General features: G+C 41.6%; 2 protein-coding genes and 1 long non-coding RNA gene across 3 annotated transcripts in view; 1 reads left to right on the forward strand and 2 right to left on the reverse strand.

Annotated features, from left to right (window-relative positions):
* Positions 1-38: 38 nt before the first annotated feature.
* c8b (complement C8 beta chain) lies at positions 39-6817 on the reverse strand. Its single transcript, XM_022755098.1, has 12 exons — positions 6678-6817; positions 6316-6454; positions 5174-5321; positions 4485-4626; positions 4225-4357; positions 3105-3302; positions 2675-2915; positions 2252-2380; positions 1987-2150; positions 1366-1519; positions 443-514; positions 39-327 (listed from the first exon to the last, which is right to left on the reverse strand). The coding sequence occupies exons 1-12, from the start codon at positions 6758-6760 to the stop codon at positions 176-178; spliced, it is 1755 nt and encodes a 584-aa protein (XP_022610819.1). The 5' UTR covers positions 6761-6817; the 3' UTR covers positions 39-175.
* On the forward strand, positions 593-10344 carry LOC111228966. The gene is made up of 3 exons (XR_002665385.1): positions 593-1077; positions 9265-9445; positions 10295-10344. It is a non-coding gene; the product is annotated as an uncharacterized LOC111228966 (long non-coding RNA).
* LOC111228899 (disabled homolog 1-like) overlaps positions 10273-16320 on the reverse strand; it is a 22639-nt gene continuing 16591 nt past the window's right edge. The window contains exons 8-12 of the mRNA XM_022755010.1: positions 14212-14259; positions 13797-13908; positions 11869-12516; positions 10736-10863; positions 10273-10362 (exon numbers count right to left, since the gene is read on the reverse strand). Coding sequence (XP_022610731.1) covers positions 10273-10362; positions 10736-10863; positions 11869-12516; positions 13797-13908; positions 14212-14259 — 1026 coding nt within the window. The remainder of the gene's footprint in view (positions 10363-10735; positions 10864-11868; positions 12517-13796; positions 13909-14211; positions 14260-16320) is intronic.

Genomic DNA, 16320 nt, shown 5'->3' on the forward strand with positions numbered 1-16320 from the left:
AACGTTCTTTATAAAATATTCATTGAAGAAATCACATGTAGATTTTTTTTTGTCTTATTTTATTCAAATATAAACCATTATGTCACAAAACACACCACAGACTAATCTCCTATTTTAAAGGAGGCTTTTATAAATCTTTGTGTCAGTGTTGACATCGGAGCTGTTGAGCAGGGTTTTAACATTGAGTCGATTCTTGCTGCAGTCCAACGCACGCCATGCCTTCATTCCTGGGTTCTGGGTTGTTACACTGTCGACTTCTTGACATTGTTCCTCCACTGCAGGGTGACCATTCACCCCAGCAGCTCCAGCTGCCGTCAATGGGTATTTCTGTCAGAAAGAGTCATATCAAGTCTCATTATGTCAGTGTCTCAGTAGGTTTAGTGCAAAGAAGGAAAACCGCCTTGTATGCAGTTATTTTGTATTTTGGATCTGGAGAACTAACGTTTTTGCCTCTTAGTGATCTCACAGCCCCGTCCACTGTAGCCAACAGGACACACACAGTCACACCTTGTGCCTGTTGAGGAAGACAATATTTCCTTTACCATCATTCATCGTTTAGTTATCCATCATCTATCAGTGATTGATAAAGGTCACTTAATGTTTGTATAACTAAAACTTAATTAAACTAATTAAACTAGCAAATAACACCTCTAAAAGGAAATTTAATGAATATTACCTAGTTAAAACATTACCTAGTGGCTCACAACTCGTGTGGTTTTGAGACTTTTTAAGGAAATAAATGTCCTTATATCAGACCTCCTCCTGCTACTGCTTCTCCCTTCTGGCTCCTCCATGGTTATCAACCTGCCTGCGTGTGCAGAGCGCCACAGGAGAGGAGGAGACACTGTGCAGCTGCTGACGGAGATCACAACACTGTGTGTGTGTGTGTGTGTGTGTGTGTGTGTGTGTGTGTGTGTGTGTGTGTGTGTGTGTGTGTGTATGATGTGGATAATTATGTTCGCCACAAAAGATTTGGTGATTGTCTGAGCTCTTAATTCATATTCATATTTTGGGAGTACAAAAAGACCCAGTGCTGAGGAAAAAGGACCAAACCCTGTTGGAGGCATTGTTGCATTTGTGAGTAACAGTATATTGGTTTTTACTGGGGGGAAGGAAAGGAAGATTTGACCTGTTTTATAAACTGTTTTTATATTATTTTCTTATTATGCTTTTTTACTTACTTTTTTTTTATGCTTCTTTTATTTCTGTTCAGCACAGTGAATGACCTCTGTGTATGATAATGTGCTATACATATAATTTTGCCTTGCCTTACCTAATGCACTGAGCTTTCTGTGACTAAATGAAGGATATGGAACCAGTAGTAATTTCAGTCATAAACACAAACAATAATATCCTCTGGGTTACCTCTCAAAACAGCTACTCCATTGTTGTGGCAGGGGGCACAACGGCATGGGCTAGCCTCTGCCAGGTACTTTGACAGGGCTTTCTTTAGATTTCTCTTCAGAATGGCATCATGAGTGAAGTCTCTGGGGGTCACCAGCTCGAACAGCGGCTGAGTCTAATGAGAAACAAGTGTCATAATTAAACCGGGATCTTGTTACTGTTCAAGTTCAATTCTATTGGCCTGAGTTTTTTCAGATGGAGCCAACTGGAAAGCCTCACGTGTGCTGAAACTTGACCGCACTGTACTCAGGCAGCCTAGTTGTATTTGGCACAGTTTGCTATTTGGCTTCATTTGCCGTTTTGTTCTCCAACTCGCTATTGATTAGCTTAGCTGTACTTTGTCTCTCTGTAAGTCTGCCAATCGTGGTCCCATCACTGACCAACTCCTTTGTAAATGTTTCTGCATCAATTAGTCAGGTCAAATTCTGTGAAGACTATTTTATTACAGCTTTAAATTGAGATGGAGATACATAAAGGAAAGGAGATTATGGGAGACAAGAAATGGATAAAAGAGCATTACAAGTGGGACTATATGTAACATGAACAAAAACATGAGATTCAGTGAAAGAAAGAGAAACTCACTTTCATGCGAATGAAGTCAGGGTTGAAACGCACAGATTCGGCCCAAAGTTTCATCAGCTGTGGGGTGGGAAGCTTTTTAGACACCAAAGCAGTGATGGATTCACTGCTGCCACCCCGTACAACAGCAACAAAGTCCTCCACCATGCTGCCACTTGTTGTGTTCCCTGCAGAGAGACAGAATGGATTCAGTGTTTTAGCATCAGTTCATGGGTCTGACTGGATATTTTGCAGACTGAAGGGAGTTTGATAAAACATGAAACCTCACCTCCCATCTCATTCAACAAGCCATTACAGGATCCACCATGAGCTCCCAACGACACATAAACACCCTTAATGTTGGCCCCAACCTTTAGGCCCGCCTGGGTGCACCGCTTGTAGTCGTCCAAAGAATAATCTAGAACAACAAAACTATGTCATGGAGTGGTTATTGCCGTTCAAAATTATATCATCCTTCACAAACTTGGGCCATGAGGTGGCAATGGTTTATCAGTTTACCACACTAGCCAGTCAGTGTTTAAGATAACAAGACATATATGATGTCACTGCCATTGCCAAACCCCATTATCTGACCATAATAACTATCTTTATTATGCATTCTTTCAACATGTAGTAAATGAAGAAACGGTGAAAGTGAACCAGACTGAGAATGTCCCATGACTCCAGTTTGAGAACCAGTACTATTTATTACCTGAATTCTCCAGCTTCTCCTTGTTCAAAATGATGGTGTGCTCATAGTCTCCTCCAAGGCCAGCCTCTGTGATGTAGTGTGTGCCGTAGTCTCTGTATATCTGTCTGTATTCCCCATACAGATAGGACAGTGGCAAAGCGCGCAGGCGCTGCAGGAACTCAGGGTGAAGCACCAAATCGTCCGACTTCAGCATGTACTGGGCCAACTCCAGCTCTGCTTTGGCCCTCACAAATCTGTTTGTCTGAGGACAGAATCAGTGGGAGGCAGGTGAAGGACGCCTAGCTGCTTGTGAATTTTCAGACATGTTAAACAATTCATGGGAAAAACCGAAAAATGACATACCACATTTGGTTTGTTTTTAAGAAGAAGTGGGTGCACCAGTGGATTGTAAAGAGGTCAGGAGAGAAGAGAAAAACAAACACCATCTCACCTTGCCAGAGAATCTGCGAAACTTCTGAACTGATTTGGTGTATTTCTCATCATTATAGTTGAAGCCAAATTCAAATACGCCAGGAAAGCTGAAGCCAAAGGAAACAGTTGTTTTGGACGTACGCTCTTTCATGGAGAAGTGCGTGTAGTCAGAGTATGAGTTAAAGGACTCCAAGGTGAAATCATACGAGCCTCTTGTCTGCGGATGAGTGGAGAGGAAAATTTATTCTTTAGTGCGAAATGAGCAGGGCCATATTATAAAACAATTAACTGTAAACCAGGCCCGGTTCGAGACTGCCTTAATTTAATAGCTTTATCATATATTATAACTATCACCATATCATGTTTTACTCCTCCCCATTTTAAAAATGTAACACGTTTACTCAGAGACATTTTAACTGACTTACCTTGTACTTTTATCTTTACTTCTACTGTAGTAAAATGTCTTTTCAGTAACAGAAGTTAGTGACCGTTCACCTGCTCATCTCCCGTCAGTTTCTGTCAATTTCTTGCTGCTCTATTTCATCACAGTTAGCGTTGCTGTTTCCTTCATCACAGTGTCTAACTACCTGCTGTGCACTTCAACTTACACTGCAGCACTTAGAGCCTTCTGCTCTGCCACTTTCACTAATTCAGCTGTTGTTTACATGATATTCAGATCAGCTAGTTACTTTAGCTTAGCAGTTAGCGATGGCTTCTCTCTCTCTCTCTTGCTCGGTGTGTCTTGGATCGAGTGTGGTGTTGTGGAAACTTCAGTGTATGGGATTGTGATATTTATTTCAACTTACGTGATGACTGCTGTGTTACACCTGGTTGGTATTTTTCTGTACTGTTTAGTAATAATGCAGTTTTAAATGTTAGCAATCCATTCATAAATCCTTATTATCCTTATATCATTATATGTCAATTAATACATTTTGGTCCAGAAGCTTGCTCGCTCTATTGTGGTGAGTAATCAAATTTTCCACTATTTGTAACCAAAAAGTTGTTGTTATTAATGTCTTATAACTGATCTCTAAAGCATTGGTAAGTCACTTATTACCCATTAATAACACCATTATTTTTGTTTGTTATCACAGAAGAGGCTATAATATCCTAAATCCACTCTAACTCAGCTTCACCTGTTGAGTGTACTGTTGCAAGTTGTAAGGCTTCCTGAATGCGACATTCTGGATGTACTGGGGCAAGCAGCTGCCAGCATAATATCTGTTATCAAGCACCACTCCCTCCAAGTTACTGTTCAAGATGTTGATTCTGAAGGAAGAGTCAAGAAGAGCGTTAACAATGAATAGACTGCTCTGAGCAGAGCATCATGTTTACATAGGAAAGTGCTAAAGAAAATCTCTGACTTACGTTGTAGACTAATGGGAATGTGACTCACCCTTTGGCAAGGTTTTCGATTCCCCAGAACTCGTCAACCTCCTGCCTGCAGGGCTTGGGAACCTCCCTGCAGCCGACTTCATCTGACATGTCCCCACAGTCATCCTCCCCACTACACTGCAGAGTTCTGTGAATGCAGCGACCTGATGGAGAGGAAATAGATGACATTTACCAAAAATTTCTCTTAAAGGAATAGTTTATTCATTTTATGAGCTGCGCCTATTTGATTTCATGAGAGTTAGATGAGAATATTGACACAACTGTTACGTCTCTATGGTAAGTGTGAAGCTGACTATTTCTTGGCCGAGGACAGTGATTTTACTGACATTTAGAGGAGTAGTAAGATGATTTTAACTGTTTGCCCTGCTGCTAGTTTTTATGCTAAGCTAATCGGCTGCTGATAGAATGTGCACATTCAGCCTGTGAATGGTAACTACTTTTGACAAGAAAGCAAATACTGTAAGTGTATTTCCCGAGATGTTGAACTATCTCTTTAAGAACAAAAGCTCTTAAATGCAAAGTAGTTTGACATTTCCTGACTGGGATTAAGAAATGACGTCAGACTCAGAATATTAACGCTCTTCTGTGTGTGACTTGAATTCTTAATCATTATCCCACTGTAACACAAAACTTAATAATCCTGTATGGTTTTCTAAAAGTACAGTATATTTGGATGGGTGTAGGACATACCTGTTTGGTTGCAGAGAAATCCCTCACACAAAGGAGCAACGCTACAGGAGTAGCGGGCTAAATCATTACAGGCCTGGTCCTCGTGGTCATGAAAATTGCACGGCTCTCCTCCAAATTGAGATGGTTGTTGAAGCGTAGCATGGCGATACTGGATGGTTGAGAGAAACAAACACATGGGTGGTCAAAGAAACACAGAGGAAGACTCGCCAAATCCCAATAAAGGTGGTGGATGAGCTCGCGGAAACTGCTCCAGGGAACTATAACCCCCCGAAATCACATTAGTGGGCTGTTTTCACTTTGTCATGTCAAGCTTATTAATCCCCCTCCTTGTAAAGTGGATGAGATGAAGCGCTGAAGTACATCAACTGAGACCTCTGCCAGCAGTGAAGGTCTCTACCTCAAAAGGAAACATTGTACAACATTGAATGCAGAATCCAAATCTAATCTTCTTTATGACAACCGCTGCATTACAACCATATATTTAGTTCATTGCAGTCCATTAAAACCAGGGTTTTGTTTTGTGTAGGCTTTTTATTTGATGAGTTAAGTTAATGGTTTTTAGTTAAAAGTTTTAAATTTTGTATATTAAAATATATTATTTGCTTTCTTGCTGAGAGTTAGATGAGAAGACTGACAACAATTTCATGTAAGCCCATAATTTTTTATATATATTTCTCCTGCCACTGAATAGAGGAAGTAGATTGAGGAGCTCGTTGAGAGGATGCTGCCATCAGATGTTTTCATTAACGTATTCACTGGCTTTCCCACATTAGGGGGAAACAATGAACTTTGTGTTTCTCTTTGTTCTAAATGAAACATAGATTTAGCACAAGCAGCTGTTTCAGTCATGCTTCACAATCATTGGCTCATTCACTCTTTCACATGTGGCTATCAGCTGACTGGTAATGTCCAATCTTATTCATGCAGGTGTGCAGGACATGAATTATAGCAATACAATACAGTACAATCTATGTGCTATTTTTATTATCTTGCTGATTTAACTAAGATTTATTGTGTATGTGGTCGTATATATGGTGATTTCACTCCTTGTTAAAAACAAATGCCAACAAATGCAGGCCATGTATTGTAGCTGTAATGTTCCTCCACGTTCACCATCACCTGTCTAGTATCATCATACTTACTCTTTTCTTCTGACAAGTGTCACAGCGAGACCATGTTGTCCATTTTGATAAAACACAGTCCTTTACGACCTGCTCACCCACCGACCGAGCTTCACGAACACTGGGCTCCTCGTGGCTCGCTGTCGTGACTCCAACTTCACTGTGACATTTAGATGAAAGTCAAATCAAAACAAATGGACAGTTTTTAGGTTTTGTCCTGTCCTATAGCAAGTGTCTTGCTTTAGGACAGGCTACTGACAAGGGTCAATGTGAATCAACGGGTCTTTGACAGCAGGACAGTCACATTAGTTAACCTTAATGGAAATCAGATGACAAGAAATACAGACAACAAATTGTATGAAACAGACAAATAAAACTCCTACCTTATGAGCACCAAGATCAACGTAACATGGAGAAGACAGGAGTGCAAACTGAGTGCACTCCTGGGTATCACCACAGAGAACATGGTTGTGTATGTCTGACTGTGCACAAGGAGACAGCACTGCTCTGCTGTCTATGTAAACACACACTGATCAATACTGGCCTAGATATGAACTCATTGGTGCCATTAGACTCAGAGGTGGAGCTGAATACACAACACTGCAATACTGCCTTCAAGGCCCCAAAACTCAGTGTCGGGGGGGCGCTGAAGGTTCATGTTTAGAAAAACTATGAAGACAGCACTACAACAGCAGCATGTCTCAGAACATCATCCACTTTTATCTGTTATATAATTATAAGATAACTACGAGCAGCTCTGTAATGAACCTGGACTGGTGGAAATAAAAGGGTTTGCATTAAAGTGAATTCCCGTCACAAAGCTTGTGTGATCAAAACATCTGAGTCATGTTTGTGGAGTTATGACCTTAAAACTTTGTCCACTTGATTTGGACACAACTACATGACCCTGCTGTAGTTTATTAACTCAGCCAAGAGCAGCACTAAACTAATAATATCTAAAAATATTACTAATAATGAATTAAACACTTTGCTAAGATCTGGTATCACTGCATTACAGTGCAGGGGTGGAAAGTGATTTCTTTTCATTTCTCCACAACATTTCAGAGGGAAATGTTGTATTGCTCTACAGTTATTTGACAGCTTGAGTTACTGGTTACTTCTCAGATTACGATCCGTAGGCTACAAACACAGGATGAGTTTACGAAATACACTGCATTGTAAAAGGTTAAAACAGAGGTAGCTAAACTTTTTGGCTTGTGATCCTTTACAAAAAGCAGATGTCTGTGAGTTGGTCACTGTTTCACCAAAAGTGATTTCCCCATGCAACTTCTCAGATGGCTTCATAAAAAAAAAAAAAGCTCTTTCAACAAGGAACATTTCACAACAAAAGCAAAGACAAGAAAAAAAAAAGTCTAGGAGAATCTATATGTGTATCCTGAACTTTGCTCTTTCTTATACTCAACTGTATGTAAAGTAGTTAAAACTAGATACTTCTTCTACATCAGCAACAGTTTAACAATATATTACAGGAACCATTTTTCCACATAACGAGTACTTTTTTTGAGTAGTGAGTACATTTTTCTGGTAGTTCTTGAGTTGTGCAAGATTTTGAATGCAATATTTTTACTTTATATACATATATATATATATATATATACATATATATACATATACGCTGTGTTTCAAAGACAGTGTGCTACTGCGTGTGATTAACAAGCACAGAAAGGAGCAATAATTGTGCTGTATTAGCACATAAGTATTTACATGACAATGACGGACTGCACACAGGATTTCTCCAGTATTAGTGTGAGGAGAGCAACCTCTGTTGGCTGCTCTTGTGGTCGTTACAGTAGATCATTAGAGAGATGCTCCCAGGTTAAGGAAAGAAAGGGAAACCAAGCAGAAGAGTGGGAATCACATGATATTTTATTTGTGACTGAACAGTGGCATGGGTACAGTGTATGGGGAAGTCATAGACGTACAAAAGTCCTTTTTTCTCTTTTTCATGACAATTCTTAATTCCATAAATAAAATTTACAAAATATTTTTGGACTATTTCTCATTTTTCTTACACGAGCAGGGGTACAGTTAGGCTACCTTTTGTTATTGTAAGTCTAGCAGTTAATAGTGGTATCTCTATTGTTCATATTATATAAAGTTTCCTTTATTTTTGATCATTTTGATTCGGTGGAGCAGACCTACAATATGCCCAAGTGCTTTGTTACAACAATGACCTCTTTACTGTATACAAGGAACTGACAAGAAGAACAGTGAATCGACAACAAAAATAAACCTGATAAGGCATAGAAATGCACTCTACTGTCTGTGCGCTTGTGGTTTTTAAGCCATGTCATATCAGAATGGGTTTATTCTGCTCTGCTGTCCAAGAGACCAAACAGAGATATGATTTTTGAGAGGCAAATTGTAAACAATGCGACCTTAGTTGGAAATGTAGAATATCTAAAAACAAAGAGATGCAGGAAAATCTGCGTCCTGTTACTAAAAAAGTCTGTGACTTTTTAGAAGTAGCAGGATTTTTGTTTCAACCCCTTCGTTTCTTTCATCTCTCAAGTTCATAGTAAGTGAGACAGGTTCAGCAGGCTTTATTTTGAATGACCATGTAACACAGATTCACAGTTCATATCTCACCGACCGAACAGAAACAAAGACATTTTCAGAAATTAAAAAAAAAACAAACAAAAAAAAAATGGCTGCAAAAGCGAAACAAACATCCAGACGTCAAAGATGGAGGTGCTGGTAGGGCATTGCTTGAGAGAAACACAGGTAGTTGGCATCCAAGAGGCAGAGAGCTATGTTATGGCACAGAGGCTCAGGTATTGGGGGGCTGGGGAGTTTCTTATTTACAAAATAGATGTTTGGCAAATTTTGATTTTGACGTTGATGCCTCCAAGTCATTTCGATATCCCTAATGACTTGGTGTCATCAACTCAGAATTCACAGCTTATAAAATAAGAAAAAAGAAAACTCATATCTTTTGATTTGTTTCAGACCCAGGAGGAAGCTGCAGAGAACGGTTTCGCTCACAGCCGAGTCAGCTGAATCCACATTAAGTCTGTTCATGCAAATGGTCGAGTCGGTGGAGCAACACTATGAGAACATTTGGCAAATCCATCTGCTGCGCACAGTCTTTGCTGGTGGCAGTTGACAAAATGAAGGTCAACCACATACGGTAGGACGCTGCTCCTTCTTGAACGTCTCCAAAAAATAATTTGCATCATCAGTGTCACCATGGCCTTTTCACATATCCTCACAGATATAAATCCATCACAGGAGGAAGCAATCGCCTCCTGTTGTAGGTTTCGGTCAAAGATCAAAGGTCACTTCCTGGTTGAAAGGTTATTTGATTGGACGATAAAGCCAAAGTCTGGTTGTCATGCTGAGGAGTGCAGTACAGTATGTGGCCTCTGGAGCAAAGCAGATCCTAGGACAGCCAGCTTATTACAGAACTGCCAAAATATCCTTTAAAGGTTGAAAAGAAAAAAAAACAGAACAAGTCTGTGTAATCCAGCTGTGTGAGATGCTGCTGTTCACAGTCACTTCTCTCTCTTTTCCTCTTTCTCATGAGCTTCTATCTTGGCCTTGAGAGCTTCCATCCCCTAAAAACAAACAGCAATTACTTACAAAGCATGAAGCTGCATCGGTGCAGTTACAAATCTGACCTCCAGGTGGCAACATTGTGCCTTCCTTGCCTTTAATTTGGGTGACGCAGAGGGGCATAATGACTGAAACACTCAACTAAGCCAAGGCTGTTTTCCAACTGGCAGAAAACCGCTCATCCACAAGGAAGAAGGAGACACATGAGGGAGACAAATGAAAATATAGAGCAAATAAAGAAACGCAGAGAGGGGGTTATGAAACAGTGAGAGAGGACGAGTAGTTGGACATTGGAGATTAAAGAAGAGCAAAGGAGGAAAGACATGAAATGCCACTATGTGAAGAAAGTCGATCAAATCAGAGCAGAGGGAACCATGATATACCCACTCAGTTTGTTGTTCTCTAGCTGTCTTCCTGTGCACAGGTCTCATCCTGCGTAGGATCAGGAGCTCCACTGGGCGCCGGAGAGACCGACCTCGCAACATCAGAGCCCTGAGAGAGAGAGAGAGAGAGAGAGAGAGAGAAAAATAAGATGTGAAATTTCTATTCTGAAGATTATTTACTTATTAAAATCAACTCAGTGTGAAGTGATTTCCTCATCAGCCAAACATTTAGCAAAATAACAGCAACTATAATCTAATCAACACACTTATATCATCTTTGACCTTTCATGCTTAATTGACTTGACATTTTTCTGAAAAAGGGTAAAAATCAATCCTTTTCGGTATCATATTAATCACATGACATTCTACTCTGTGTAATTACATGCGATGTAGTTGAGAGCGGATGATCCATATGACAATAACAGATTATAGCATCATGATTCTTTATTGACCGGGCTGTGACCCAGGGTGACGGCGCTCACCGATTGTTCCTCCTTGTCGTTGCTGGCGCTGCCCTCCGGGTCAACAGGGGAGTGATCTGTGGGGGGGTCACTGGCCTGGGGTGGGGGGCAGTCAGAGGAACAGCTCTGATGAGGGGCTGGAGTGGATGCTGCGAAGACAGACAATAAGAATAAAACTTTCAGTAAATGCATCAATGAAAATATTCATGAGATACAATAAGACACATCAACTTCCATTTGTATAATTTTTTCAAAATGTGGACTGTTTACTGTTTGATGCTAATCTGTCCCGTGAATATATTTTAGCATCAAGCTAGTAACATTCATAACGTATACTGAGAAGAGGTGGATCTAAATCTAGATCATGACCTTTATTGCACATCATCTCTCCTACTTTTTTTCTATTATACCTGACATTCTGTATTCTGTACACCATCAAATAAAACACAACTCTGTCTGTCTTGCCAAAGGTCACTGGAGTTTCAGTTTTCTTTTTTGTGAGGCACAATCCTGTAGGAATCTCAAGTTAAACATTTAACCTGATGATGACAGAGGACGAAAAATCTGGAGATCACCAAAATTACAACAATTCATCCTGTGCAGAAATGAAATTAGAGGACCAAATTTCATGGCAATGCATCAAGATATTTCACTCAAAACTACAAATGTCAACCTGCATAAGTCAGTTCGATGCATCATCTGGGAACCATGAATGTGGCACATCATTTTGTGCCAATCCATTTTGTAAATGTTGAGATATTTCACCGAACAAGTTCATCTGTCATCCAGCTGTTGCCGCTGGATGAAAGGTCAGGGGATCACCAAAGCCATTATGATTCATCCTCTGGGGACCATGTACATCGGCACCAAATTACATGTCAATCCATCCGATAGTTAAAGTCAAGATATTTCACCAATACCCAAAAATATCAACCTCATATTGGTGCGTGAAGAAAACGTGAATAAACCTGGGCAACATGAATATCTGTAAAATGTTTGACGGCATTGGATCGAAGAGATTAAGTTAAGATAGTCCGGTCTGGAGCACAGTGGTGGACAGAACGACACAGCTTTATGCTTTTCATATAATGTGCAACAGATGTTGGTTTAGTCATCAGTGTTTATGCAGTAGCACAATAACTGAGGAAACTTACGTGATTCAGTGGATGGTGATGTGGATGTACCCGGGCTCAAGGTCATCCTAGAGAGGTCAAGGTCGCTACAGCTCCCTTCCTCTTCCTGGGCTGCAGCAGATGAAGGTGGCAGCAGCTGACTGCAGGCCAGTGTGTCCGGTACACTCATGAGGCCTGGGGTCCCACACCTGCTCACCGCTGCTGACGCGACGCCAGGTCCCACACCTGCTGCTCCAGCTCCTGATGTAGAGGGGCCCTCGCCTGCGTCTGAGTCCGCGCCGAGGCCCTCTTTACCCAGGCTCAGCTGCCTCTGGAGCAGGGCGGGGTCGGCCGTGTGCTGGGGGCTGGTGATGGCTGAGGACGGGGCTGATAGGTCGCAGGCTTGGGGGCACATGGTGGTAATTGGAACCAAGCCTTGGAGCATGGCAGCTGGGATGGCATGGCCCCCCACGCCCACAGTCTGGGCCGGCATGTAGGCCGCCATGGCCGCCCACTGCTGTTGAGCGGCGGGGAAAATGTTGGCCTGGCTCCAGATGACCGGCTGACCACCGGGGAGGACCTGAGCCACCTGGAGGGGCCCCTGCACGGGGAAGGCCAGAGTCTGAGCCTGGGCAGGAAACGGCTGCTGCGCCCACTGGGCCGCCTGCACCGGCCCCATGGTCATATAACCTGGAGGAAAAAAAAGAAGGAAGGAAATGATTAAAGGATATTAAGGCAGTAAAAGGAGGTAAAGACCATTATCATTACTATGAGCACAGAATACATTTTGCCTCCTGTGATTACAAGCTCAACACATTGATTTTCAAAATTACAGCATGTTCCTCTGTCAATACTGTTGTTTTGCAATCTTTGTGTAACAATGAGAGCCATTTAATGTTTTATCAATGCCTAATAGAAAAAAGAATTTTAAAGCTTCCTATCCTTAGACTCAGCTGATGGATGTGGTGGATTTTCTTGTCAGTGTCCAACAGGCTTGTGACCCACTTTGGGTCATGTTTCTTAAATCAAAGACCACAGTCATGGTGCTGAATAATGCAGCCTATTAGCTACAAGTTGCACACACTTTTCATTTCAGTTTTTACATAGATTTCCAGCCTTCCAAACAGCCAAGGGCTTCCACTGATTTCGCTTCCAAACTTGCTTCACAAGATGGTGAAAAAACAATATCGAGAAAAAGCACCCACACACTTATTACTAAACTTTCTTTTTCTTCAATTTATGTTAATATTGCATGGTAACGCAGTCGCAATCAGGGACTGTTTTGAAAAGGCCTCCTTCTTGGAGCGTTCCAGGAAAACAAGTGAAATTTGAGGGTCAGCTGCTGAAAGCACTGACTTCATGTGTTTTATTATCACAGACAGGCACACTGGGAAAAAGGATAATGAGAGTGTGCCTGTTTATTGCAATGAAAACGCCACTGTTTGGTTAGGCTGCTGTTATGAAATGATGCTGGGACGTTGTTGAATGAATGAAAAAATACCTGCTAGCAAGTGTAATACTATGATGAAGAAGATGATTTTATGTCTCAAGGAAATTTCAAGTGTCTGCAAGTTGATTTTCATTTTGTAGTGAAATGAATAGAAAACAATAGAAGGGTAGGAAAGCAATATACTTAGGATATACTTTTGAAAATGGCGCATGGTAGTCGAAAACATTGCGAATTGGAATTAAGTGATGTCGGGTAAATGGAAAAATCTAAATGTTAAAAGATTTTATTCAAATATGCAAAACCACTGATACGGTCCTTTAAGAGACATCTCGGCTTACAGCGTAATGACACTGCTGCTCGATGTGTGGTCCTCAGATAAATCCACATGCTGCTTAATCCTGGCAAGGTTTTTCACAAACCAACCATCAAAAAAAAAAAACATCCCTTTAACAGTGTTTTTTTTCTCTCTTTTATATTTTCCTCTGTGGAAAAGATGCAGCGTTTCATTCTGGGTACCTACCTGACGGCACAGAGGTGGGGCTGAACGGGGCGTACATCTCAGCAGCAGTGTGTTGCTGCTGCTGGCGGCTGCTCCTGCTAGGGTCCAGTGTGTTGGCAGGTGATGGAGGCATCTGGGAGGCAAAGCACACACACACACACACACACACACACACACACACACACACACACACACACACACACACACACACACACACACACACACACACACACATGTCACAACTATCAAAGTCACCCAAAAGTCACTGTGCTGCACATTTATCTTTAATCTGCAGTACTGTCGCACATTTGGGCCAATTTAGATCTCTGCAACTGTTCTGTTCTGATGAAATGACTGAATTACAGACAAAATGTGATTTTAATATCTCCAACTCTGCAAACCTAAAAGGGGGTTTGATATGTGTGGTCGTACTCACCGAGGGAGGAGTGGACATGTCGCCGAAAAGATCAAAGTGGTTGATATTCTGTGAGTCAAACCAAGGGACGAGGGAGAGAGAGAGAGAGAGACAAAGTCCAGTGATACATCACAACAATGAGATTTGCACAGTCATGAAACCTTGAATTCATCTCCAAATAGGGTATGGTGGTTGCATGGGTGGGTAGGTGTGGGGAGTGAAATCTATTCACAAAGACAGCCTGTGCTCTGGATGGCAAGAAACAACTATCCCCTCGTTTCATTATCAGAAAATGGATCTAAAATGAATCTTTCATGGCTCGGTATAATTGAGTGGGTAAAAGGCTATTCAGTCCTATAAAACAGGCTCTGATTAGATATTCTTATGTCTGCCAATCAAGAAGGGCCCCCATGAGAGCCCGGGCCGCTTTATCATGCTGATTCTACCCTGTGAGCTGATATATACACAAGAGGAGTGTGTTTATTTCATCGAAGGAAAGAAAGAAGAAGCTCCTGGAACCACCCAACCGAGACAATGAGGCCACCTCACCCTATAGGCAGACGTGACCCCGGCTCTAGTCCCCTCTGTGATCCATTCGCACTACTTAAAGGAGAGGGGACGCGGCTATGGGCAAGACTATGGGATGGCTAAGTTGCATGAAATGTCTCTGGGGCCATGCACAAGCAGACAATGAATCACCGTAAAAGCACAGAAACACACAGAAACACAGAGGATTTGCATGCTATAAATAAACAGATAGAAAGGCAACGTATTTAACGAAAGAAAGGAAAGGAGAGAATCACAGCAATCAGTGTTGCACATAAACAGGGGTGTTTATGTCTCCCTTGAATAAGCCGGGACATGGCGGATCGCACAGTTTGCACAGCACTTTGGAACCATTGAGGGGCACAGAATGAGTCAGAATTTGGAAAAAGGTAAACATTGTACACAGAGGTCTCTCCCTGCAGGCACTGACACACATCAGGGGAGTTCGAGGCTCTCAAAAAGCTCCAACTGAATGAACAGACAAGCAGTAACACTTAGAGATATGGAGGCGCTGCTACTTATACTGGCATGGGCTGTTTGGGCGAGATAGCGAAGGGGGTCGGGACAGTTTATCTGCCTGATATGCTGAACAACAAGCACACAAACAGTGAAGAGTAGAGAGGCACTTTGCTAGGGCTGTTTTCAAAAGTTGTGTGGAAATTCTTTCTGGGTGAATGTTTGGGCGAAATAGGCTTGAATAAATGTTTTTTATAAGCGATTTGAGAGATGTAATAGCGTGGTCACGGCATGGTGGTGAAGAACTCATAAAACCTACCAGGATGAGATGAAATATATTTGCAGTTTGATGACAGGAGGGGAAATCAAAAAATGCTTTTTGTGCTGTTTTCTGATCAAACCAATTCACAAGAGAAAAATATGAAAAATATATCTCTATTCATTAAGGTACAGCTTCCATGAGTGTTCGGTGGCCTTGATTGTATGTAGCCGTGACTTCACTGCATGCAGCTCAACCCAACACCCACCCCACCTACAAACCTCTCGTCCTCATCCTCTGAGGAAGATAGCACAGCCACCCCTTTATTCATCTAGTCATACCAGTAAAAAAAAAAAACAAACAAACAATGGGAGCAGCAAACACACTCCATGCTGATTTTGTCTCAACCATCTGGTCACGACATGCGTCAGATTCCGCACAGGATTGGATTTTGGATACGAAGCCTGCCTCTCTAATGTTCTGTGAAATTGTTGACATGTCTGATTTTGGTCGACCAATCAGTTAGTCTTATCTCTTCAAGCAGGCTCGGCATGACCAATGTAGCTTTGTTTCATCATCATCATCATCATCATCATCATCATCATCATCATCATCATCACAGAAGGCGGATGCAGACACACACCTCTGTCTGAATGTGATTTAGAGCCTGTTGCGTATTAAAGACAATGGAGCTAAATATTACAAATGGACACTGTCAAAGGGGGCCAAGGCACTTCCTTCCAGAGGATCTTAAAGAGAGGTTTGCAAGTAGAAGAGTAAAGAAACAAATAATAGAAAATAAAAACACCTACAGTCATGAAATGGCGTTTTGGGACATCATAGATCCCTTCCTTCTGCTGACTGGTTGG

The sequence above is a fragment of the Seriola dumerili genome, unplaced genomic scaffold (genome assembly GCF_002260705.1).
Source record: "Seriola dumerili isolate Sdu_G_001 unplaced genomic scaffold, Sdu_1.0 BDQW01000226.1, whole genome shotgun sequence".
Lineage (NCBI taxonomy): Eukaryota > Metazoa > Chordata > Actinopteri > Carangiformes > Carangidae > Seriola > Seriola dumerili.

Bases quoted from the DNA above. Each gene is read 5' to 3' on its own strand.
- c8b (XM_022755098.1), bottom strand. From the start codon at position 6,760: ATGTTCTCTGTGGTGATACCCAGGAGTGCACTCAGTTTGCACTCCTGT. The intron at 4,627-5,173 runs GTATGTCCTACA...CCTCTCCATCAG, and splicing joins ATTTCTCTGCAACCAAACAG to GTCGCTGCATTCACAGAACT. The intron at 2,151-2,251 runs GTGAGGTTTCAT...GTCTCTCTGCAG, and splicing joins CTTGTTGAATGAGATGGGAG to GGAACACAACAAGTGGCAGC.